At 44.4% G+C, this 25,436-nt stretch overlaps 1 protein-coding gene across 8 annotated transcripts in view; it reads right to left on the bottom strand.

Annotated features, from left to right (window-relative positions):
• Window positions 1–25,436, bottom strand: part of PPP2R5C (protein phosphatase 2 regulatory subunit B'gamma) — a 133,406-nt gene that overhangs the window by 42,689 nt on the left and 65,281 nt on the right. For all 8 annotated transcript variants that reach the window (XM_059915005.1, XM_059915007.1, XM_059915009.1 and 5 more), the window contains one exon: window positions 9,975–10,174. In XM_059915005.1, the coding sequence (XP_059770988.1) occupies window positions 9,975–10,174 (200 nt within the window). The remainder of the gene's footprint in view (window positions 1–9,974; window positions 10,175–25,436) is intronic.

Raw genomic sequence — 25,436 nt, 5'->3', positions numbered from 1 at the left:
ACATGGTGTATTGTCACTTGAAGGCTGACTGTGACAAGTTAAAGATGCATTCTAGAAAAGCTAAATAATTGAGATCAAACAATAAAGAGTGATAGTTAAAAAGCCAACAAAAGAGAGAAACTGTAATCATAAAAGTATTCAATTGATCCAAAAGAAAACAGAAAAAGAGGAAAAGGGAACAAAAAACAGATGGGATAAACAGAGAAAAAATACAGCAAGATGGTAGATTTAAACCCAACAACATCAATACTGACAATGCAAGTTAATGGTTTGAGTACCTCAACCAAAAGGCAGAGATTGTTTGACTGAATAAAGGAGCAAGACTCACCTATATGCTGTCTACAATAAGCCCCCTTTAACTATAAAGATACGAATTGGTCAAAAATAAAAGGACGGAAAAATATACACCATGTTAACACTAGTCAAGAGAGAGCTGGAGTGGCTATATTAATAGCATACAAAGTAGGTTTTGGAGAAAATAATATTACCAATGATAAAAGGATCATTTTATAGTTATAAAGGAGTCAATTCAACTAATAATACTAATAGTTATGCACTGAATAATATGAAGCACTTTATACAACTGCAAGAAACAATTAGAGATAGAAAATAAAAAACCCCAATTACAATAGCACCCAAAAATAAAATACTTATTTATGAGTCTAAAAAAATACATAGGGGATCTACATGCTGAAAACTATAAACAAAGATGATCAAAATGGGGATATATACTGTGTTCACAGATTGAAAGGTTCAATATTGTTAAGATAGCAATTCTCTCCAAATGTACATATTCAATACAATTCCAAGTCAAACCCCTGAAGGATATTTTGTAGATAGCGACAAGCTGATACTAAAATTTATTTGGAAAGATAAAATAACTAGAGAAGCCAAACAATTTGAAAAAGAATAAAAAGGTTGGAACATTCATACTACTTGATCTCAACATTTACTATAAAGTGACAATAATGAAGACGGTATGGCATAAGCAAGAGGATCCCTAAATCAATGGAACAGAATACAGAGTCCAGAAATAGACTCACGAATATGGTGAATTAATTTTTAAGGTGGAAAGGCAATTCAATGGAGTATGGTTAGTCTTTTCAACAAAAGGTTTTCAACAAATACTTGGACATCCACAGGCCAAGAAATGAAACTGACAAAATGGATCATATATTTAAATGTAAAACTAGAAAATCTTGAGGAGAAAATTTTTTTGAGTTTGGGTTAGGCAAAGACTTCTTATGTATGACACCAAAAGCACTATCCATGACATCAAAAATTAGACTTCATCTAAATGAAAAACTCTGTAAAAGACACTTAAAATAAAAAGACAAGGCACAAACTGAAATAAGATATTTGCAAATCACTTATCTGTCAAAGCATTTGTATCCAGAATATGTAAACAAGTCTCAAACTCAAGAAGAAAACAACCCAATTAAAAAACAGGCCAGTGATCTGAACAGACACTTCCCCAAGGAAGATACACAAACGAACACAGGAAAAAATGCTCAGCATCATTAATCATCAAGGAAATGTAAGTTAAAGTCAAAATGAGATAAAAGGACTGAAGACACCAAACGTTGACAAGGATTGGAGCAACTAGAACTAACGCACGTGGCTGGCGGGAGTGCAAAAAATGGCACATCTACTTTGGAAAACAGTTTGGCAGTTTCTTAGAAAGTTAAATGAATACTTAATCATACGACCCAGCAATCCCACGCCTACGTGCTCACCCAAGTTAAAAAAAAAAAAAAACCAAACCTATGTCCAAAACTTGTACATGAATATTTATAGCAGCTTAATTGCTAAAAACTGGAAACAATCCAAATATTCCTCAACTGGGGAGTGGACAAATCATGATACCTCTATATAATGAGATACTACTGAGAAAAAGGAACAAACCACTAATACATCAACAACATGGACGAATATCAAACAGATTACGCTAAGTTAAAGAAGCTAGACTCAAAAGGCTACATACTCTCTGAGTCCATTTATATGACATTCTGGAAGAGGCAAAATGACAGAGCTAGAGGACGGATTAGTGGTAGCCAGAGATAATGGATAAGGGGAAGGTCTGACTTCAAAGGAGTAGCATGAAGAACTTTTTTGGAGGGTAATAAAACTGTTTTATATCTTGACTGTGGCGGCGGTGGTTACATGACTACACATATTTATCAAATCTCAAGAGAACTCTTCACTAAAAATGTAATCTTGCCGAATGTAAATTTAAAATTAATTTAAAACGTTACAGAAAGATAGTAAATATTTACTAGGCTCTAAGTTCTGAAACCTTCTTGATTCACAATGCCCTTAATGTCTTAGTAATTTCTTCACTGTGCCCCTAGACCAAAAGAAATACCTATCAATATAGGAGCTTAAAAAACCCCAGCTTTAGTGAGGAATAACCTTACTGTATGTAAAGTGTACAATTCGATACATTTAACATTTACATACATCTGTGAAACCATTATACAATCAAGATGATAAATATACCCATCATCCCCAAAAGTTTCTTAGTAGCCTCTTTTTTTTTTAAGCCGTGCCGTGTAGCATACGGAATCTTAGTTCCCCAACCAGGGATTGAACCTGTGCCCCCTGCATTGGGACCGTGGAGTCTTAACCACTGGACCACCAGGGAAGATCGCTTAGTAGCCTTTTGGAAAAAAAAGTACATATAAGTTAAGTTGGTTGTGGCTGGAGGTGGGGGTGGGTTTAGGTAGAATTGGCGAGGGGTGGAGTACGGAAAAAGATTAACTTTTTTTTCTCTATCTTTTTGTATTTATTTCACTTATTTAAAATAAGCACACATTTAATAAAAACATCAAACAAAACAAAGGGTAATTCTCTCAAAATACGAACAAATCTCCAAGAAATGGCTCACTGGGTATTTGAAGTAGAAAAATCATTCGCTGGATTTCAAAAAGCACTTTATGCCTTTATCTCCCCTTAGCTCATCGATGATGGCAGTGCTTCTTTACCCCATGTTACTGTGACTTTGGCAAAACAAAAACAACTAAGCAAAAAGAGGAATGCGTGATTTAAATCATTACCTGAAAGAAATCTGTAGACTATTTGAAGCTTCACTGGTTAATATGCTACCTCCTTTAATTCAAAACATCCTTTCCTCTCTCATTTCCAAACTATCTTCACCCTTACAACAAGTAATACTTTCCAGAACACACTGTAAATATCAGATATAAAAACAGTAGAAGGAGATTGTCCAACATCAAACCTTAAATGAAACACGAGACAGTCATCCTGGGGATCTGGGCATGAAACCTCCCACAAGGACCCAAGAAAAACTCCTCTGACCTTAACAGAAAATGTTGACTGGAACCCTAAGCATGAAAGAAAACTTGTAAGGTACTATCTAGTCATTTACAAGCAGTACGGATTAAAATACTGTGATGAACTCATTTTCCCTGGAAACCCAACATGAGTCCTGATAAGGACAGTACTGCTATTACACTATACACGACGAGGTTGTTTTTTTGTTTTTGTTTTTTTTTAAAGAAAAACGCATTTATTGATTTTTGATAATGGCAAATGTGATACATGATCATTATGAAAATTTTTTAAAATTATAAAACTATATTCATAAAAGGGGAAAATCCACATAATCACACTATCCAAAGGCAGCTACTATTAACAGTTTGCTCTATATTCCTCTAGAACACGTAAACTGCGTAAGGGCACACCCTGCATCTTTTTTAAAAAAAATTGATTAATTAATTAATTTTTGGCTGCATTGGGTCTTCATTGCTGCGCGCAGGCTTTCTCTAGTTGCGGCGAGCAGGGGCTACTCTTTGTTGCGGTGCGCGGGCTTCTCGTTGCGGTGGTTTCTCTTGTTGCGGAGCACAGGCTCTAGGCGCGCGGGCTTCAGTAGTTGTGGCACGTGGGCTCCAGTAGCTGTGGCTCGTGGGCTCTAGAGCGCAGGCTCAGTAGTTGTGGCGCACGGGCTTAGCTGCTCCGCGGCATGTGGGATCTTCCTGGACCAGGGCTCGAACCCGTGTCTCCCGCACTGGCAGGCGGATTCTTAACCACTGCGCCACCAGGGAAGCCCCACACCCCGCATCTTATTCACTGACTTCTACAGAGTAATCCAGCACCAAAGATGTGGGTAATTCTAGGGAGGTCCATCTTGATGTGAAGCACTTTTGAGCCATCCACTTCATTCAACCATTGATCTAACCGATTCCTTTTCTGACCTGCAGGTGGTTTCATCTGTGACTAAGACTAGTCTTTGTGCCCTCGTCCAGGCAGGAGAGTCTATCGAGTGAGCATTACTGAGCCGTTGACATCCCAAACCTTTCTCTCTGGGAACTGACAGCCCAGGGGGAGTTAAGAGTTGTCACAGGTAGTATGTGAGGGCTTAACCTCAGGCGGCAAGGCAGGGAGGCCATTCAGAATGCCCTGGAGAACACGTGCAGACAAAGCGCTGTGACCCAGGAAACGCCGTTCCTGACGCGCTCCCAGGCGGCGCTGGTGCTGTGGCCTTGGAGCAGCACTCTTTGAGAAGAGTGGTTCTCACACTTTTTGGTCTCAGGACCCCTTTAAACTCCTAAAAATTATTGAGGATCCCAAAGAACTTTTGTTTATGAAAGTTCTATCTATGGATATTGACTGCAGTAGAAATTAAAGCAGAGAAATTTTAAAAATGTTCATTCATTAAAAGATAACAAACCCATTATGTCAGTATAAATATAAACGTATAAAAAATAAATTTTTCATAACATTAGCTGTTTCATAAAACAACTCATATTAAATAAAAGTATTTCCCAAAACAAATTCAGTGAGAAGAGTGGCACTGTTTCACATTTTTGCAAATCTCTTTACTGTCTGGTTTAATAAAAAACAGCTGGATTCTTGCATCTGCTTCTATGTTCAGAATGTTAATTTGGTTGAAATATAGGAAGAAAACTCTGTCTCCAGCAGATATGTAGTTGGAAAAGGGAGGGGTATTTAATAGCCCTTTTAGATAATTGTGGACTTCTTTGATACTACACCAAAACTTGATAAGTGGTAGTTTACTAAAGGTTAGCTATTCTGTGGAATCGTAAATCTTATCAATGAGGGGGTCTCTAATTCATGAAAATCCACTGGTGTGTCTTGCACTTTGAATGGCTCTCTGGCCGATGAATGATTTTGGAACATCAGTTTTGGTCATTTAGAAAATACTGGCCTCACTGAATTATGTGTATTCATATATTTTAAATATATTGCCTATCGGACTGGACCGCTATGCTTTTTAAAAACAGAGTTATTGAGAGATAATTCACATATCACACAATCCATCCCTTTAAAGTGTACAATTCAATTGTTTTTAGTATATCCACAGGACTGTGCAGGCATCACCATGTCTCATTCCTTTTGTCGTGTGTATTAAAGATCTAATTCATTCATAATGACACCAATCTCAGCAGGAGAGCTTGTGGCACCCGGAAGCTGAATCTTGCACTGGTGGATACAAATCTTCCAAAATTCAAAATTTTGCCTGAAAGCTCAAATTTTACCTTTGGCAACAAACACTGTCAATTATTTTCCTTAAAGTGACATTCTTATTTTATTTTGTGAGAAAATGTTCCCTGAATATCCAAGTCTGAATAACCTGTTTGTCAGTCATTCTTCAAGTAAAAATGGTGTTCTGTGAAAAAAGTGGCTACACTATTAGCTTGGTTTTGCTATCAGTGTTTTCACTATGAGAAAAATGCCAATGCCTGAAAAACAGATTAGTCAATTGAAAAAAAACAAAAACAGATGGCTGACTATATTTTAAAAATGAGTGAAATTAAGAGATAATGGAGTTTATGTAATTTAGGCCTGAGAATTTAGATGTCAGGAGTTTTCCTTCCTGAGTAATTCTCCTTTTCATCCTCATCTCCCTGAACCTAAGTTTTTGAAATCTGGAAAATAAAAGTCAGGCTAGAGGATCTATAAGGTTCCATTAATTTCTAGGACTACAGTCTATGATTTATAAAAATACACAGCACACATGAAGAGATGCTGAACATCATTAGCCAAGAGGGAAACGTAAATCAAAACCACAGTGAGATCCTACCTCACACCTACTAGGATGGCTACCATCAAAAAGACAGATAGTAACAAGTATTGAAAATGCAGAGAAACTGGAACCCTTATACCCTGCTGGTGGGAATAAATGGTGCAGCCACTTTGGAAAACAGTCTGGCAGCTCTCCAAAACGCTAAACACATAGTGTTAACACGTCACCAGCAATTCCACTCCTAGGTAAACACTCAAGAGAAATGAAAACATATATGCACAAAAAGCTTGTACATGAATGGTCACAGTAGCATTATTCATAACTGCTAAGTAGCAGAAATAGCCCAAATGTCCATCCATGGATGAATAGATAAATAAAACGTGGTATATATTCATATAATGGAACATTATTCATTTATTATTTTTAAAATTTATTTATTTATTTATGGCTGCGTTGGGTCTTCGTTGCTGCGTGAGGGCTTTCTCTAGTTGCGGCAAGTGGGGGCTACTCTTCGTTGTGGTGCACGGGCTTCTCATTGCGGTGGCTTCTCTTGTTGTGGAGCACGGGGTCTAGGTGCGCGGGCTCCAGTAGTTGTGGCTCACGGGCTCAGTAGTTGTGGCTCATGGGCTCTAGGGCGCAGGCTCAGTAGTTGTGGCACACGGGCTTAGTTGCTTTGCGGCATGTGGGATCTTCCCGGACCAGGGATCGAACCCACGTCCCCTGCATTGGCAGGCGGATTCTTAACCACTGTGCCACCAGGGAAGTCCCTGGAATATTATTTAGCAATAAAAAGAAGTTCTGACACACGCTACAACATGGATGAAACTTGAAAACATTATGCTAAATGAAAGAAGGTCACATAGTGTATAATGCCATTTCTAAGAAAGATCCAGGTTAGGCAAATCCATAGAGACATAAAGTGGATGAGTAGTTACCAGGGGTGGGGAGTGGGGAGTGAGGGAGGAATGGCAGTAACGGTTAATGGGTATGGGATTTCTTTCAGGGGGATGAAAACGTTACAAAATAGATGTGGTGATGCCTGCACAGTCCCGTGAATACACTAAAAACAACTGACTTGGACATTTTAAAGGGGTGGATTGCATATGTGAATTACCTCTCAACAACTCTGTTAAAAAACATACAGCAGCCCAGTCTAATAGGCAACATATTTAAAAGAAGTAAGCATAAGGAGTATAACATCTATAGAGCTTTGCATTCTTCACGGTAAGTGGGCATTAATGTCTTTAAAAATGCTACGACAGGGACTTTCCTGGTGGTCGAGTGGTTAAGACTCCACGTTTCCACTGCAGGGGGCACGGGTTCGATCCCTGGTTGGGGAGCCAAGATCCTGCATGCCGCATGATGCGGCTGAAAAAACCAAAACAAAATGAAACAAAAAACAACTATGACAAAACAAAAATACACACACACACACAGACACACACACCAGGCAATCCTTCAAGCAAGCTGGCCGAGTGCCACTTCAGTGGTAAGCACACCAGGGGCGTCCAAAGGGAACTACAAAGGGGCCCACATTTTTTCTACCTGCCCTGCTGGGTCCAGGCACGGCTTGGGGTGGAGGCCTTCTGTTGGCTGCTTGAAATCTGCACCCACTCGCTACTTCTGAGAGGGTCAGAAACCACTGCCAAGTACCATCCCCACCACACGCCTTCTCCTTCATTATATATCTGTCATCAATGCCCTCTGCCTTTATATAAAACAAAACAATAGCAAACAAAACACAAATCCTCTCTGCCCCGCACGGCTCATTCAAACTCGAGGTAAGGGAACAGCTGTGCTCTCGCCTGCCCTCGCTCCAGTCAGAGGACAGAATGAACTGTCTGTCCCCTGTTCTCTCAGTGACGCGGAAAAGCACCTCTTGCGCACATATCTTCATGGGACAGTGTAACTCATCTTGTACCAGATTTCCCTCTGCACCTGCTTCCCGCCTCGTGGGCAGTCCTGTAACTCTACCTCCTTCCCCCGTTTCACCTTCCTTCACTGCCTTACCTTAACCTAAAATGACACATTACTGGTCAGAGCCTTGGGAGGGCAGAAGCCTCGGTCACCACTCGACTTCCTCATCTGAAAAAGTGCTCACTGGATGCTCAGGAAGTGTGTGCTACGTGCTTTAGGGGCAAAACAAAGTGCCCAATACTCTGAAGATGGCTTGAATTTCCGGGTGGGGAACAAAGCTAAGATGGCAGGAGGAGAACCTGGCTATTAGGACATGGTTTTAACAGGGAGGCGAGAAGTAATGATTATTTAATCTAAAAAAAGTCTCAAGGGCTTCCGGTCTCCTAAGTGGTTCTGGTAACGCGCACCGCCTCTGTGAAAGGCACGGGAGAGCCTGATTCAAGCAGGCAGGCCTCTGACCCCAGCCCGCCAAGCCTCGCCTCACTGTGCTCCGCGGCCCCCTCCCTCCCGGCTTAAGAGCGGGACTCAGGGACGGCTGGCAGCCGAGCCTCCGCCGAAACCGAAAAACCTTCCACACGTGTCATTTAATACAGAATAAACTTACGTGTCTATAAATTTAATAGATGACATATTCGTACATGTAATTCAAAAAGAGAATGAATTTAATATATAATAAAGAAGCATTTAAAATCGACGGAGAAAATGGAATGTTCAACACACAATGTAGGGACTAATGATTTTTCAATCATTTTAGAAGACAAAGTTATATCCCTACCCTGAGCCATTAAAAAAAAAAAGTTCCAGGAGGATTACAAAATGTACTGTGAACAACAGAATTATGAAAGTGTTAGAAGAAAATATTAGAGATTTTTCTTTGTGATTTGGGGTTTGGGAGGCCTTCCAGAGTAATTGAGAGTTGAAACCGAGAGGAAAAAAAAGACATTCCGCAATTTTCCTTAGTCTGAATGGGTGAGGTTTTGGAGGATTTACTGCTCAGTGTATGCTTGTGACGGTTCTTCTGGTGGGGGTCTGGTGGAGGAACCCAAACGGCTCTCACAGCCCTAGGCTGACTACATGCTGGTAAATTCTGAACTGTAAGAGTTAACAATAATAAATTAATCAGGTTGATCTCAAGTTTGGATACAACAGATTGTGAATACAAAAAGAACACAACTTTCTTTTTCCAATGCAAACATACTAACATAAGAAAGAAACATATGTTAGGTCAACGAGTCTAGTCAATTTTGAAATATATAGCTTTGGGGAAAAAAATCAGAAACTTAAGGAGTTCAATGGAAATCAGGATTTAAAATTTTATGTTAAGCCACGAGGATTCCCTAGTAACTGGGGAGTACTATTTCAAAAGCAGACAAAACACCAACAATTCAAAAAAACTCAAGAGAAAACTGGAGTTCAGTGTCAAACGTAAGAGTTTTAGTAATGGTATCACATGAAATGTTTCCAGGCAGTAGTGACTGAGGTCACAATGGGACCTGCAAAGGACCTGGAGACAGGAGACTGAGATTTTGGGGCTGAATGAAACCAACGATGAGCTAACTGCAGGATGACAAGAGTTGGGTGCATCTCCGCCAATCAGGGTGGACTGTCCTGACACCAGCTTGGTCCCACCGCTATCTTAACTCCTCCCCATCATTAGAATTTTCCTGTACATGTATGGACAACATGCTTACTTCTAAGTTATGTATGGGCACTATTATATTAATGTTATATATCTTAAAAAAAAATTTAAAGAGGGTAAGACAGTAAGTACAAATGAAAGTTCTAACATTTCTACCCCACAGGGTAGTTGTGAGGATTAAATGAGTTAACACATGTAGCGCACTTTCGTCCCTAGAAGGTCCCTCACTGTAATCCAGGACATATTACAAAGATTTTCATTCTTCGAGGTACAAGTACAAATTGTTGAACAGGAGGATTTTTTCGTGTCAAGTGTCATGTTAGGCTCAAATGTCTTAGCACAGTCTAAGAATATCAGAGTCCTGTTTGTAACTCAGGTTTGGGACACGCTGGTTAAACCGTAATCACTTACCATATGGACTACTTCTGGGTAAATAGGCTCTGTGATCACATTCCGATTATGGGTGATATATTCTACCATTTCACTTAAAGCAGCTCGTTTTACTTCCTTCCACTTTAGGTCACTTAGTGGATCGGAAACAAAGTCAAAGAGGACACAACACTGACGTAACTTCTGGATAAAAAGCTTCTCTTGATCAGCAGGAGGAACATCTGAAAAGGAGAAAGCAAAGTACATTGACTGCAAAAATGCTTAACCCAGAATTACTGTGAAATACTTTTAAGCTTTCTACTATTTTCATTTCGAATTAATAGAGATTCAAGAAACAAGAGATGGGGTAGGGGTGAATAGAGGTTAAACATTGCTTAAAGAAAATGAAAGGAAAAAACCCAGCTAGTCACTGCTCAGATCATATGCTTCGTATGATAAAGTTTCTATACTTTTTAACTCTCTGAAGCCACGTCCAGAGTACTGTTCAAAATAAATTCCTTCTAAATGCATTCATTCAACAAACATAACCTAGCACCGATGATCACATGCCGGCACTGTGCTGGGCAGTGGAACAAGAGGCAAAAACCACAGCCCCGGTGTGGGGTGAGGGGCACGGACACCCACACCGCGTGGCAGCTGCACACAGTAGGTACAGGCGAGGTAAGAAGAGGTCACAGGAAGGAGGCTCCCTCAGCTCTGCTGTTGCTCTGAACTTACAGGGGAAGGGCACGGCGGCTGCCCATCGGCCAGCTGGCGAACAGCAAGCGGCATCAGTGTGGAGCTTGCCCGAACGAGCTGTCACACACACGCTGTGAGGGTCTCCACCCTGGTGCCCCACACAAAGCACATCTCCTCCCTCAATGTGGGCTACGGTCAATGCACATTACACATGATGACAACAATGTAGAAAGAGCGCAAATAGTAATATTACTGAGGGAGTGCTTACCTGGGCCAGGTGCCATACTAAAAGCTTTATACATATTTACACAATGTAATCTTTACAATGACATAACAGGGACGAGATACAGGCATAGAGGGTCAGTGCAGGGCTGGAAAGTGATGGAGCTCTGTGTGACTTTCCAGAATTCTGGGAGGTTTGGAAAACTCCAATCTGCCAGTGTGAGCTTGACAGCTTTTGTCGGTGAAAATGAGATCAGTGGTGATATTAACGAATAGGATTTATAGACACATTGACTGAAATGTGTCCAAGATCTGCAAGATGGCTCCGAAGATCTGCACGACTCAGTGAACCAGTATTTTCCACGTGATCAATATATGGTGTTACAATATCAGTCAAGGGCAAAAGAGCCATTCAAAGGGCAAGAGAGTCCACTGTTTTTTGTTTTTAAATTAATTAATTAATTTATGGCTGTGTTTTGGGTCTTCGTTGCTGTGCGTGGGCTTTATCTAGTTGCAGTGAGCCGGGGCTACCCTTTGTTGTGGTGCGCGGGCTTCTCACTGCGGTGGCTTATCTTGTTGCGGAGCACCGGCTCCAGGCACGCAGCCTTCAGTAGTTATGGCACGTGGGCTCAGCAGTTGTGGCTCGCGGGCTCTAGAGCGCAGGCTCAGCAATTGTGGTGCACAAGCTTAGCTGCTCCGTGGCATGTGGGATCTTCCTGGACCAGGGCTCGAACCCGTGTCCCCTGCATTGGCAGGCGTATTCTTAACTACTGCGCCACCAGGGAAGTCCCAGTCCACTGGGTTTTAATGTAATAAAGTGTACAGAGAGTTTATTAACATGGTTTCAGATTCCACATTGCAAATTCCTTCAAGAAACTTCTCATTTGTTAAGTTTTGGCGTAGTATCAAAGAAAATGTCCACAACTATCTGAAAAGCCTATTAAAATACTCCTTTTCCCAATCAGTGTCTTCCTACATTGTTTCAACCAAAACATGTGGCAACAGACTGAATGCAGAGGCACACAGGAGAATCCAGCTCTCTCCTATTAAGCCAGACATTAAAAACATTTGCAAAAAGAGAAAATGATGCCACCCTCTCACTAAACTTGTCTTTGTTTTAGGAAATATGGCTATTTTCATAAAAGTGTGATATTTCTGTTAACATGTAATAGGTTTATTATTTTTAGTGAATTAATAAACACACATTTTTTCTGGTTTAATTTCTAGTGTGGTCAGTACTGGTAGCTAAATCCACATAAACAAAAGCTCTCTGGGTCCTACACAGTTTTTAGGAGCGCGAAGGGGTCCTGAGACCAAAGCTGCTGAGCGCCCTTCCCCACACCAGCCGGCACCCCGTGGGCGCCTGGGGGCGGGGCCTGGCGCCCCTGCTGCCACCCGCCTGTCTCCGCCTCAGAGCCCGCCCCGCCCACCCTGCTTTCCCTTCCGGCCCTAACCGCCCCCTCCTCTTTGGGGTTCTTGCTCAGGCCTCCCTCACTGCCTGGTCAGAGAGGACGTACTCCTGGGTTGTCTTTAAGCTCCTACTGCCTTGAACAGGCAGCTACCTTGCGGGGCACTTCTTCCCCATCTAGCTGCTTTCTGAGGGCAGGTCCCAGGTGGCTGTTTCCTGGTTCTCGGTACCCCTAACGCGCAGCGTGGAGCCCTGCGAACAGCAGGCACTCAGCACGGCCACCGGCCCATTTCCTGGGGCGCTCCCCTGGTTCCCACACTGCACGCAGAGGTCAGCAGTGCACAGCCGCTCCGAGGGGTGAGGATGTGCTGCCTGAAGGGTACTCAGGGGACCGTGGGGACCGAACTGTGATCCATAAACACTCTGAGTCCAGGTGACTGGACTCACTTACATGAGTAACAGTCACTATAATGCTTGGGTCTCTGTACATGCAAATATCCAGCCCTTTTCAATGAAAAGCTCCGTGCCTGACTTCAGTCCTCACTCAATTCTACACCTCTGCTCACTCTCCACTTTGCCAGGATCACCTTAAATGAGTGCATTTTGTAGCCACAGCTTGTATACTCGGAACCTTCCGGCTTTCTCATGTTCTTGGTGGCGCAGAGAACTGAGAAGCCCACATTTACCCCTAAGAGCCACCTGATGATGACTCAGCTGTCCCCAAAACTCTAAAACAAACCTATTACAATAAGAAGGAAGAGCAGAGTAAAATCTTTTTCTTTTTTCATAAAATTTCTATCTAAAATTCTTCTAAAAAGCAAGGAAATCTCAACTTTCTGGAAATTGTCAATTCTCCCAGGGTTCCAGACAGCTAAGGTGTTACTGTACTATTTTCGTTAATAGTTTATAAAAAAAAGTTTGCGAGCATGATCTCATGAAGTCTTTTATTTTTTAAAACCTCATTTGGCTACATTTACAACTGCACTGTTTAAAAAAAAGTATATTATACCAATCAAATTGAATATAGTTGCAAAAATATTGCATCCATAGCCCCTATCAAATATTTCCATATGATTTTTGAATGCAAGTTAATTTAGCTTCTTATCGGTCACCATATTTTAAAAATCTTTACTTTCTGCTGCGTTAACAGGACTGTACCACTGGGGGATAAAAATGAGTGGAGGTGGTAGAAGAATATGCTTTTTTACCTTTATGTATTCTGATTCTTTAACAGTATGAGTTATTTTTGTAATTAAAAAATAAGCTCTTTAAAAACTATTAAGTTAGTACTGCTAATCTTGAAAGAAGAAAAAAGGTACGACAGAATACAACCTGTACCTGACTTTACTGTTCTGATTATCATGTAATGTGAACCAGATGATAAAAACTAACTGGGACTGACACTGTTGGTATATTACACTTCAGTGTTTGGTATTCAAGAGTGCCTGACTCTTAGGTAATAAACCATGACCCTGGATTTGACCCAATTCTTACAATTACTCCTTTGAAGCAGAATAAAAAAAAGAATGGATTTTGAATTCTGCCCATGAGTGACACTGGCCTACTTTAATTTTAAACTGTATACGGACTAATAACACCAACATTCTTGTTTCAGGACATATTAATGAGCAGTCTTAAGCCCGAAAGAGAATACCAACTAAACAGCACAATATGAGACCGAATTCTGTAGCCTGTGGGCACGGTCAGGACCCCCGTGGCAGGGCTCTGTAACTAGAAAAGGGTGCGAAGAGGACAGCTGCCCGGGACAAGTCCCAGGACACCACCCAGAGGCCCAACACCGTGTTGAGTCCTCTGATCTAAGAGAAAGGAACACGAAAGAGGCGATCCCAGTTTTGGCTGGAGAACACTGTTAATGTTAATATATCCTTTTATTATTACTTTTCACGTTAAGAGCTGTAACATTCTTCTACACAAATAATATCACAAGTACCTTATGTATGTATAAATCTTTTCGCCCCCTCCCCCCTTCCCCAAACTATTTTCACTGATTTGTTAATGTGAACTTGGGCTACTTCCCAATTATTTCAGAGTCAATCCTTGATGATACCAGGAGGAAACCACGTAGACATACTCATGCAAAACCTGCAGGGGGCGAGAAGCATAGAAAAGACTTCAACCCATGGCACCTGAAGATGAGAATGTATCATTCTTCTAAAAACATACTTACTAAAGGGAAGCCTGTAATTAAGAAATGATGCAAAGGGACGTTTAACGAAGTTACCCAGAGTGGGGTGGCAGCCCCCATTTCTGGCTGTGTGAGTGTTCCTGGTCCCACGGCGGGGGAGGGCAGCGTTCTCACATCAGTGGCACGCCAGAGCACGCTATAAGGAGTGGACACCTTCCACTGACCCCTGACCTCCAAAGTGGAGGTGAGCCCTGGGGGCTACCCAAGGTGATGACAGTAGAACTTCTACTTATATTTTCTTCTGCAAAGAATAACAAAGTAAGATGTACTAGTATGTAATACAGGAATTGAGCACTGGAGGTGTGTGCTTGAGACTACTGCCAGGTAAGTGTGATCAAGGGTCTGGAGACCACTGCTGGGCAGCGAGGAGCCACCGCAGGCCTTCCCAAGTGACTCCGAAACGACTGAGCATGTCACAGCTGACTCCACAGGTGTCTTGAGCATTTGGGCACCTCAATTACTGAAGGGGCCGAGGGACGTGACAATAAATTTTAACCACCAAATTGTAGGATAGGACATGATAAGGCTGCATCACTAAACTGTCACTGTATGTGAAGAGGCATCACGTGAACTCTGTTTCTGAGTAGAAAAACTATTTAAAAAAAAAAAAAAAAAAGCCAAGCCCACTTCCACATGACATGTCTTGGTGGTGAGGAGAAACATTCCAAGATACAAAAAGGACCAACTTTCAGCAGGACAGTCACAGAAAGACAGGCCTTTCTAGCACGGAGACGATGGCTTTTCTCAAATGAACACAACCCCAATGAGACAAAAAGCCAGAGCTGCACAAACCACAGGCCCAGAGAACATCACTTGGAGAGATGCCCTCAGAGGCACGCCCGTGAGGGTGGGAACCACTGCGCGCTCACTCATGTACTCTTCTGCTAAGCAGCTAAGGCAGACTGACTCTCAGAGACCCCCGTGCGTCCACCGCTCCCCGCCCCCGCCCCCCCAGCACTCGTGTCACCTTCCTGACTGTATGGGGCCACGAGTCTACGAACATGTGCCTGTCCTGAGCCCGCAGACAAGAGACACCACACAAAACTGAAACCAGCGTGCAAACTCTCCAAAAGGAAAGAGCCAAACCTTCAGCTATGGGGTCCTCTTGTCTTTCCAATGTATTTATTCTTAGTACAAAGTGAGCAGGAATAAAGTTGAATCCAATTACTAACAACTTGGAGTAAATTTGGGATTCGTCATTAATACGCACTAATCCACTTAGTTCTATTTCCCATACGAGAACACGTAGCAGATGGCATGTTTCCCCCACCGAGAACAGTTCGGCGGTATTACTTTGTTTTTGAAAGTAAATTTCATGCACCATTTTTTTTAAAGGATTTGTTTTATTTATCTATTTATTTTGTTTTTGGCTGTGTTGGGTCTTTGTTTCTGTGCGAGGGCTTTCTATAGTTGCGGCAAGTGGGGGCCACTCTTCATCGCGATGCGCGGGCCTCTTACTATCGTGGCCTCTCTTGTTGCGGAGCACAGGCTCCAGATGCGCAGGCTCAGTAGTTGTGGCTCACGGGCCTAGTTGCTCCGCGGCATGTGGGATCTTCCCAGACCAGGGCTCGAACCCGTGTCCCCTGCATTGGCAGGCAGATTCTCAACCGCTGCGCCACCAGGGAAGCCCCATGCACCATTTTTGAAATGACCATTTTCCCACGGCCTCCTGCGTCTCCTCTGTCCTGGATCAAGTGTCTGCGGACACGAGAGCCCTTCTGCTGCACCATCGCTTCTCTGGGCACCAACACCACAGACTCTCAGAGCCTTAAAACGGGCCTTACTATCTGTGAGACTAAGTTCCTTCCCCTTGCTCTGCTTCATGTCTTGACTATTCACGGCCCTTCAAATTTCCCCTATCAATATGGGGAGAACAGAAGTCTTTGCAATATTGAATCTTTCAATCCATGAACGTGGAATATTTCTCCAATTACTTTTTTCCTTAAGTGTCTTTCAATAAAATTTTACAATTTTCTCCTAAAAACGTAAATCTAAAAAATAAATCATTTTTTAGATTTATTCTTAGGTATTTATTAAGTTCTGATGTTACTGTGAATTGTACCTTTAAAAAGACTGAAGAATTTTCTAACTGCTGCTGTGATCTAGAAAAGAACAGATTTGGGGTATGACTTTTGTATCTAGCTACCTCGACTCTTATTAATTCTACTGGCGTATCTGCAACTCCCTTCGGTTTTCTGTGTATGCCACCCTCCCACTTGGAAATGCCCACACTGTTCCCTTCCCTGCCTGAGCAACGCGCTGCAAGGCAGCGGCGAGAGCGGCTCCCTCGGCTCCGTGCCGTCTCAGGGGGAAGCTCTTGCTAGCTCCCCACCCAGTTCGATGCTTGCGCCCAGACTCTCTAGATCACGCTTCCCAGATTAAGGAGCTGACCTGCAGGCTCAGTGCCACCCCAATCCACATCCAACAGAGACTTCCGTGAAGTGCTAAGTGACTTCTAAAAGGTATTATGTGGAAAAGCAAAGGGTCAACACCAACCGAGACCCTTGGAGAAGAACGGCAGGGTGGGGGGACTTGCTGTTGCAGAAATCTAGACTCACCGGGGAAGCTTCATGGATGACAATGGCCCAGCCCTGTACTGCCACAGAGAACAGAGCCCAGAACAGGCCTGTACAGATGTGGATAACTGATTTAGGACAGACTGGATTACAGAACAGTGACGAAAGATCAGTCTTTGAAAATATGGCGCTGGGACAGAAAGGAAGGAAGGAAGGAGAAAGAAAGGAAGAAGAAATTGGACCACATTATATGCAAAAATAAAAAATAAGTTCCTGGAGGGTTAGGACTTCAATCTGAAAGACAAAACTCTAATGCTTTTAGAAAATAATACAAAAGAATATCTCATAGAGAGAAAGAAGTAGAGGACTTCTTAAGACCTAAGAACTGTAATCATTACAAGACTGATATATTGAACTATATAAAATCAAATATTTTTCTTCATCGAGACACCACAAAGAATGAACAGACAAGCCACAGAGTGGGGGAACTATTTGAATACATATAGCCAATGAATTAACGTCCAGAATATGTAAGCATTTCCAATAAATCAGTAAGAAATATTCAGAGTACCAACAGAAAAGTAGGCAAACATCTTAACCAAGCACTTCATGAATATACCCCAAAGCCTAATCACTCGTGAAAGGCTGTCACTCATTAATGGCTAGGGGAATGCAAATTAAAACCACAATGAGAGGGACGTCCCTGGTGGCGCAGTGGTTAAGAATCCGCCTGCCAATGCAGGGGACACGGTTTGATCCCTGGCCAGGAAGATCCCACATGCCGCGGAGCAACTAAGCCCGTGCGCCACAACTACTGAGCCTGCGCTCTAGAGCCCACGTGCCACAACTACTGAAGCCCGCGCGCCTAGAGCCCATGCTCTGCAACAAGAGAAGCCACCGCAATGAGAAGCCCGCGCACCACAACGAAGAGTAGTCCCCGCTCGCTGCAACTAGAGAAAGCCTGCGCGCAGCAACGAAGACCCAACACAGCCAAAAATAAAAAAAATAAAATAAATTAAAAAAAAAACAAACCCACAATGAGATATCACAAGACACCCAAAAGAGTGGCAAATAGTCTGAGGAAACCAAGTGCTGGGAGGAGCTGTGTTGGGCTGGAGGTCTCACACTGCTGGGCAGGGCTGCAGGGTCCGGCGTCATCAAGGACAGAGGCAGACAAATGTGCCCGGGAGCTGGGAATGCACTCCTGGGCACATAACCCAACGGAATTCAGACACACGTGCACCACAACATGTGTAAAAGAACGTTCACAGCAGCCCTAAGAGCTTGAACTAGAAACAACCCAAGCGTCCACCAGTAGCAGACATTATATAATATTCCAAAGCTGTGGAGATGAATGAAATGCAGCTACACACGACACAGACGCACCTTACAAAATACTGTTGAGTGAAAGAGGCAAGGTAAAAAAGACTTATTCAGTACGATTCCATTCACAGAGTCTAGAAACAGGCATCCCTAAAACCTACACAGGACCTTCCGGGAGCTGTAGGGGTGCCTGGCAGGGGTGCTGGTTACAGGAATACTCGCTTTGTCATTATTCATTACACTTTTTAGTTGTTAGTACGCGCTGTGAGTTACATTACAAATTAAAAAGGCCCCAGGGTCCGTGCCTACGGCAAAAGCCCCTCAAGAACACCTAAGAACACACAGTGAGACGTGAGCCTCCGTCCTCCACAGCCACCCTCTGCCTCTGACTCTCCTCCCAAAAGGCAAGCGCGGCAGCCGGCGCCTGGGTCTCCCAGAGCCGCCCAGCACGCACACTCCAGGCACAGGTATACATGGCGTGTCCTCCACGACAGCTTCAGGGGAAGAGACACCGACAACCTCCAAACTAACCTCGATCGACTTGGGACACGGACACACACACACACACACACGCACGCACTGACAACCTCCAAACTAACCGCGATCGACTTGGGACACACACACACACACACACACACACACACGCACGCACTGACAACCTCCAAACTAACCGCGATCGACTTGGGACACACACACACACACACACACACACACACACACACACGCACTGACAACCTCCAAACTAACCGCGATCGACTTGGGACACGGACACACACACACACACACGCACTGACAACCTCCAAACTAACCGCGATCGACTTGGGACACGGACACACACGATCCCAGCACATTTCCTAACGTCCCTCTATGCAGTATTTGTGTGGAAGAATTTAAGCTCTGGATATCTTTTTTTTTAATTGAAAATATTTCCCAATCCAGATGAAATCTAAGTGATCTCTAATTTTTCTAATTATATAAAGTTTCTCCCTCTTCCTCACTTTCTCTCAGAGAAAAGATCAGCAATTATGACTCCAGATGTATAATATAAAAATTGTGGTATGACTTATCAGATCTAAAGCATCTGGTATGAAGCAGAGCAGAGTAGGCACCAGCCTTGAACACGTGGAGCCTGTATCGTAAGGAATTAATTTAAAAATTTATCCAACATACACATGCCAGGCACTGTACCAGGCATGACAACACAGAGATAAATTTAAACATAATACTTGATCTAAAAGAAAATAACAACTAAAACATATGAGAAGTGCGCTGACGTGTGACACGTGATGGGGTCTGGGGGCGGGGGGCAGGGTGCAGGTGCAGGAAAGGGTTTCCTGGGGTGCACTTGAGCTTGGCCTTGCAGGGAGGGCAGGAGCCACATCAGTTCAGGGAGGCTGAGGCTCACTGTGGAGGGACCAGGGCCACGCTCAGCTGGAAAGACTTTATCTACAGGTGCCCACTTCTCAAATCGGAGGGCCTTCAAGTTACAGGGCAAATTCTCCTGGAAAACCAATTTTCCTCAAAAAGACAGAGCCTTAAATGAGAATAACAGATTACATTTTACAAATCCTAAATTAATCACACTGGATCTTTAGTCAAACATTTTTCATAGAGGAGGAACTCTGTCTTGTTCATTACTTTGTCCTCAGTATCTAGAACTGGCCAAGCACATAGTGGGACCTCAAATATTTGCTTAAAATAAAAAAGGCGATCTGAAAGAAGGAAATTCAGGTAATTTAACTGAGTGGTATCGTAACTTAAACCATATTTATATTAAAATAATGACACATGTATCAGTAGAATGCAAAGTCCATATAAACTTGGGACAAAATCAAGTTCTTCCAAGAAACCTGGATGCCTGTGACAGGAGTTTCAGCACTCTGGACTCTCAGAGGTTTGCATTTTGATAGAATAATCTGAGAAGTACTGTGAGTAGATAGCTTTGATCACAGAGGGTTTTTAAGCAGATGAGTGACACAACGTGACCTGGGAAAAAGATCTCTTCAGAAGTGACATGGGGGACTGAAATGAGGATGACGGAAGCAGGAAGACCTACTTCAAAGGAGAAGGCAACAGTCTGGGGACCAATTTCTCAGCCTTCTCACGAGGCAGTCATGACACCAAGCACGGTGCCTCAGGGTGCTGGCCTAGCAGGGATCATTTTTGGTAACAATTATCTCTTGCTCCATAAATCCAAACTTCTACAACTTGAAAGCATGATAAACATACTGAACGAAACACTCACTTCATGTAGATGATGTAATGAAACTAATTCTACCCTGACCCTTGGCGCCTACATAATTTCAGAATTGAGTGAATCGTGAGCTCAAACAGCTCCTAACTCGGTTGATGACGTTCAAAAGTACAGTAATTCTCTCTCACTGTCACAACGCCAAGCTATCACAGTCCAACCATTCTAATGTTCACACTTTCTACGTTAACCTCCCACAGATCAAGTTCCTCTTTCCCTTGCTGTTTTCTCTTTCTTTCTTGGTGGTCCTTAAAACAAGGTCTGACCTACAATCAACAGTGTCTTAGATCTGATGGGACTTTACCACACATACTGAGCCTCTGGTCAGGTTTCTCGATGGATGTTATTCCGTTCAAATACAGCCCACGTGCTCCCCGCTTCACGCTCTGTACTACCTAACGCAAGGAGCTAGTAACCAGCTGGTAATGCAAAGGGGCCAGAGCGTTCGTCTGGCTAAGAGTGTCGAGCACTGTCTACCTGCTGTTCGGAGAGGAATAACCAAGAGCAGCAAGCCCTCCCTCCCTCCTGCCCTCGCTTGCCCTGGAGCCGCCCTTCTCCAGTCCTTACGGGTGGCATTCCAATGCGTGGGCAAAACGGAAGCACCGCCTGCTCTATTAATCTGGACGTAAATCTGGCGACGCAATACTGCCCAGCAGCTTCTACATAGCCACTTTCACTTTAAACAAGTTTTGTTGGTGACAACCATAGCTCGAAATCCATCATGAACGTTCCCTTTGCAAATCCCAATTCTGTAGTTTATCAGCTTTGTTGCACTCATTCACTAAGCTTACATCCTCCCTCCCTCAGGAAAAGACCTACTACCCCCAGGCCGAGTTTGGGATGGAAGTCTACCCAGGACAAGCCGATCTCGTGTAAATCCCATAGCCGACTGGTTTCCCCACAAACCTGGGCACTCCTCCCTCCAGCCTTTGAGACCTTCCCTCCCTTCTGGTTTTCCTGCCATTCTTCAGCCTGCCTTTATCTGCACACAGAGAAAGCGGTAATATTCACTTTCCTCGCGACTTTCCACCACTGACCCCCAGCCCACCATCCCTTTTTACACTGTGAAACTACAGTGTAAATCTATAAGGCAGATAGTTTCATTTCAGAAAGCGGTGTCTGAAGCCAAGGTCTAGTTCACTCCGGTTCTCTGCACCTGAGAACTGGCAGTGTCACCGGGGACGGGGTGGGGGAGGCGTGTGGGGCAAGGAGAGCCGGAAGCAGCGGGTCAGACTGAGGCGAGATAAAGGCCAGGAGAGACTGGTTTCCTCAGAGAAGCTCTTAATTACGGCAAGTGAACTTCTCAGTGAAGGAAGTCACATGGAAGAAACATACTGATTTCTAGCCTAGACTCCACCATAAAGAACATGGTGAAGTCACGACAGGATTCTAAGCCTCAGGTTCCTTGAGCTGTAAGACCTCTAGCGGACACACATGGACATTCAGGACTGTGTCCCCCCTCCTGGCACAGGCGACGCATAGGAGGAACTCCACAGATGTCAGCTGAATTAAAGCCTTGGCTCTCTGACAGTTAAAGATTAAGACAGCTCAAATTCCTAGGAGCACAGAGATACAGCCCCAACAGCGTTGACAAAGGCCCTATTTCCTGCTCAAGAACCTAGTTCTAGAATGCCTGTCGGGAACAAATTAGACCCTCACCACTAGTACAAATCAGTAAACGTCCAGCACCTCTGGTTGTATCGCCTCATCCTTCACTTAGGCCGGCATTTCTGATGAAGCGTCACACCCCACCACTGCGCCTGCCGACCGACAGCTCCGGCAATGGAGACGCTCTTGCCTAAAGCGCAAGGGCGGGCATCATTCCAGGAAAACTGCTTTCACTACATTTCACAAATAAGAGATGGCCAAAGGAAGGCTGCAGAACGTTTAATATGTTTGCCAGCAGACAGAAGAGTGTGGAGTTGTGAGAAGGATATCCTGAAAAAATACACAGAGTCTTTTCAGTTTTTATTTATGTTCTCTACTTCCTTTCTCTGTGTCTCAAATAGATATGAGTGGTCCTTTCTGGATTCGAGCTCTCTTAGGATGGGTTTTGGGCTCTTCACGTATGTCTGGCCCAGGGCTGCAGCAATAAGCCTTGAAGGCCCGTGTGCCAGGTCCTGTGGAGAACGAGCCTGGGAATCAGGGCTCTAAAGTGATACAGGCACCAGGACGCCGGGAACCACGAAATCAGGGGCCGTGTGCGTGTGTGTTGCGTGCCCACCCTCTGGGGAGGTGAAGCAGATAAAGATCGGTGCTGGGCGCCCCCGTCCCCCTCGCAGGAGCTGCCAGCCTCCTCATCTCCTCACATGCCCACCACCCCATCCCTCCAGGTCTATTATTAATTAATTAGTGCTGATGTTTACCTGTGCTAGGTTCCAGTCTTCAGCTCACCCGCCCATCAACTAACCCCTGCTCAGAGGCCAGGCATGGTAAGGTTACCGGCCAGTGACGAAGAACGATACCCCCTGCCCCCGCCCCATCTCCAAGGCTCAGCGCACTCTGAAGGCGGGGATGGCCCATGTCCCTCCAGGGACATGGAGCGGAAGCCCTCCCCAGGGGCCTTGTGGTGTCTGACACTGAACTTGGCCTCACTTGGGGAGGACCATGGAGATAAAGACGGGGCACAGCAACCTCCACCTCCGCTGTACGCTCAGCAAACAACAGGCGCTCGACGAATGTGCCACGAAAGCTAACGACGGGACAAGGACAAAGCCACAGGTGCTCACGAGCAGTGATCCGACACCCCTGCGCAGGGTGTTCTTCTCAGATTAAAGCCTAATACGTTTAGTGCATTATCCAAGGGGTGGACCGAAAGGTTCATTTGCCCTTGGAGAAAAACATGCCACCTAAATATGTGACGTTTTTATTATTAGTTAAAACAAGAAACACTCTTGTGTTCTGTGTTGAAAGACATTTAGCTGATCCTTTTCTACATAGTTGATCCCAAATTACATGGCAAATCGAGACGATGCTTCTACTTGGTTCCTATTTTCTTGACATGCAGGGTTCGGCGAGGAGGAGAACCTGTTGGCCTAAGGAGGGCTCCGCTCGGCTCCCGCGTGAGATGCTGCTGAACCCGGGAAGGGGAGCCCGACCCGCCTGTGGGGACGGCGAGGGGCAGAGCTGCGGGCGGTGCCGGGGCCACACGAGGAGCTCGAGCAGGCAGCTGCACCTGCGTGTCTCGGGGCAGGACAGGCACGGCCGGATGGGGAGGATGAGGTGCCCCTCCTTTCGGACAGCACGCCAGCTTCCGGTCTTTTGCCCGCTCCCTGCCTGCCTGTCGGCCTTGCCCGGTTCCCCGCTGGCAGGCCCTTCCCTCTCTCGACCCTGAGAAACCTCTATTCTTGACTGCTTTCTATATTTTAAACCAGAAGGACTTTATTAGAAAGGAGCACAACGTAACGTACCCCCAGCGAAGCGCCTGTCTGGACACCGAGGGCACTCGCCCGACCTGGGGCAGGACGTGGCCTTTGGACAAGCCACCCCTGTCCTCCAATGTTGGAGCCACAGTCGAATTTGGTGGTCTGAGCTGGTGCCATCTGGGAAAACAAGGTACTTCCAAAGACTAGTTCTTTATGGTCCAAGTTTTATAGTTAAATCAAGACAACTGCTGCTCGGGGTACCTTGAGGTCATCACTAGGCGCAGTTGCCCCCTTAGTTTCTAACTTTGAATCCTCCACTTAGCAGATACTTATTAAGCCCCCGAGACACCAGGCAGCAGTAGAACAAAGGCATTAAGAACTGGGGTGGAAAGTGAGAATATGTGGGTTGGAATTCCAGCTCCACCTGTAACTACCTTAGTGACCTTGGGCAGAACACTTGATCCCTTTGGGCCTCGGTTTCCTCAAGTGGGAAATGGGGGTAACTACCCAGTGGGGTGGCTGTGAATGAGCAGACGTGATGTGCTAGAGTGATGCCTGAGATAGAGTGCGTCCTCAATAAATGGTGCTTGTTTCTGTTTTCTGTTCATCAGATGCAGTGACTCGTTAGCTTCTATCACTCAATCTTCTTTATGCTCCTACCCTTAAAAAACGTCTGTTACGGAAGCAACGTTTTTCATCCTCCCCAGGCATTTCCAAGCAGGCCACTAATGCACTGCACTCAGCAACTAGATCTGCACCTAACAAAGGACGACTCTCAGGCTGACGGTGTCTGGTTGTGCGTAACGCAATTACACGGATGTGCTGGCGAACAGGGCACCGCGGCTGTGCTCCGCTGCTCTGGTTCTCAGAACTGTGTCGGCGCAAGGGCAGCTACTTAACTGTTGGCCGAGAGGGGCTGAATGGACCCCAAATCCAATTATGACCCATGTGCCTGCTGGGTCACGGAGGAGCCAATCTCCCTGATGAGTTCATGGACGTTTTAGACTATCAATTTGTGGCGTAACTGGATTTGAGTGGAAAAATATCCTTAAAATTTGAAAGGTTTATAAAGGATTATGGTGGAGCTGGGGTTTTTTGGGGGGCAGGGGTGCTACTTGAAGCTTACACGGGTAAGAAGACAAGTTAAGCTGGAAAGCAGCAAGCAGACTAGGGTGGCAGGAGGCACTGCTGTGCCCCGTTTGTGACCAGTTGCTTGACATTTCTGGGCCGCAGTTTCTGCATCTGAAAAAAAGGTTCTTTCTGGCTCTATAAGACTATGGGAGAGTGCTTCTCTCAAAGACCAGGGTGCTGGCAGCAGTTCCCAGAGGGGGGAAAGATGAAAATACAACAGGTCGCTAGAATGGGTCACTTATAAGCAGGCACCACAGAGAGGAACATATAAGAATCCAAGGGCCTGAACTTACATGTGAAACCTTTCTGCATACAGCCGACCACTGGTCAACATGTATTACACATTTCGGAAGAATTCTGGTTTCAGAAAAATAACACACGCT

This window comes from Balaenoptera ricei, chromosome 2, assembly GCF_028023285.1.
Source record: "Balaenoptera ricei isolate mBalRic1 chromosome 2, mBalRic1.hap2, whole genome shotgun sequence".
Taxonomy (NCBI): Eukaryota; Metazoa; Chordata; class Mammalia; order Artiodactyla; family Balaenopteridae; genus Balaenoptera; species Balaenoptera ricei.
This window is presented reverse-complemented; position numbering and strand designations above follow the sequence as displayed.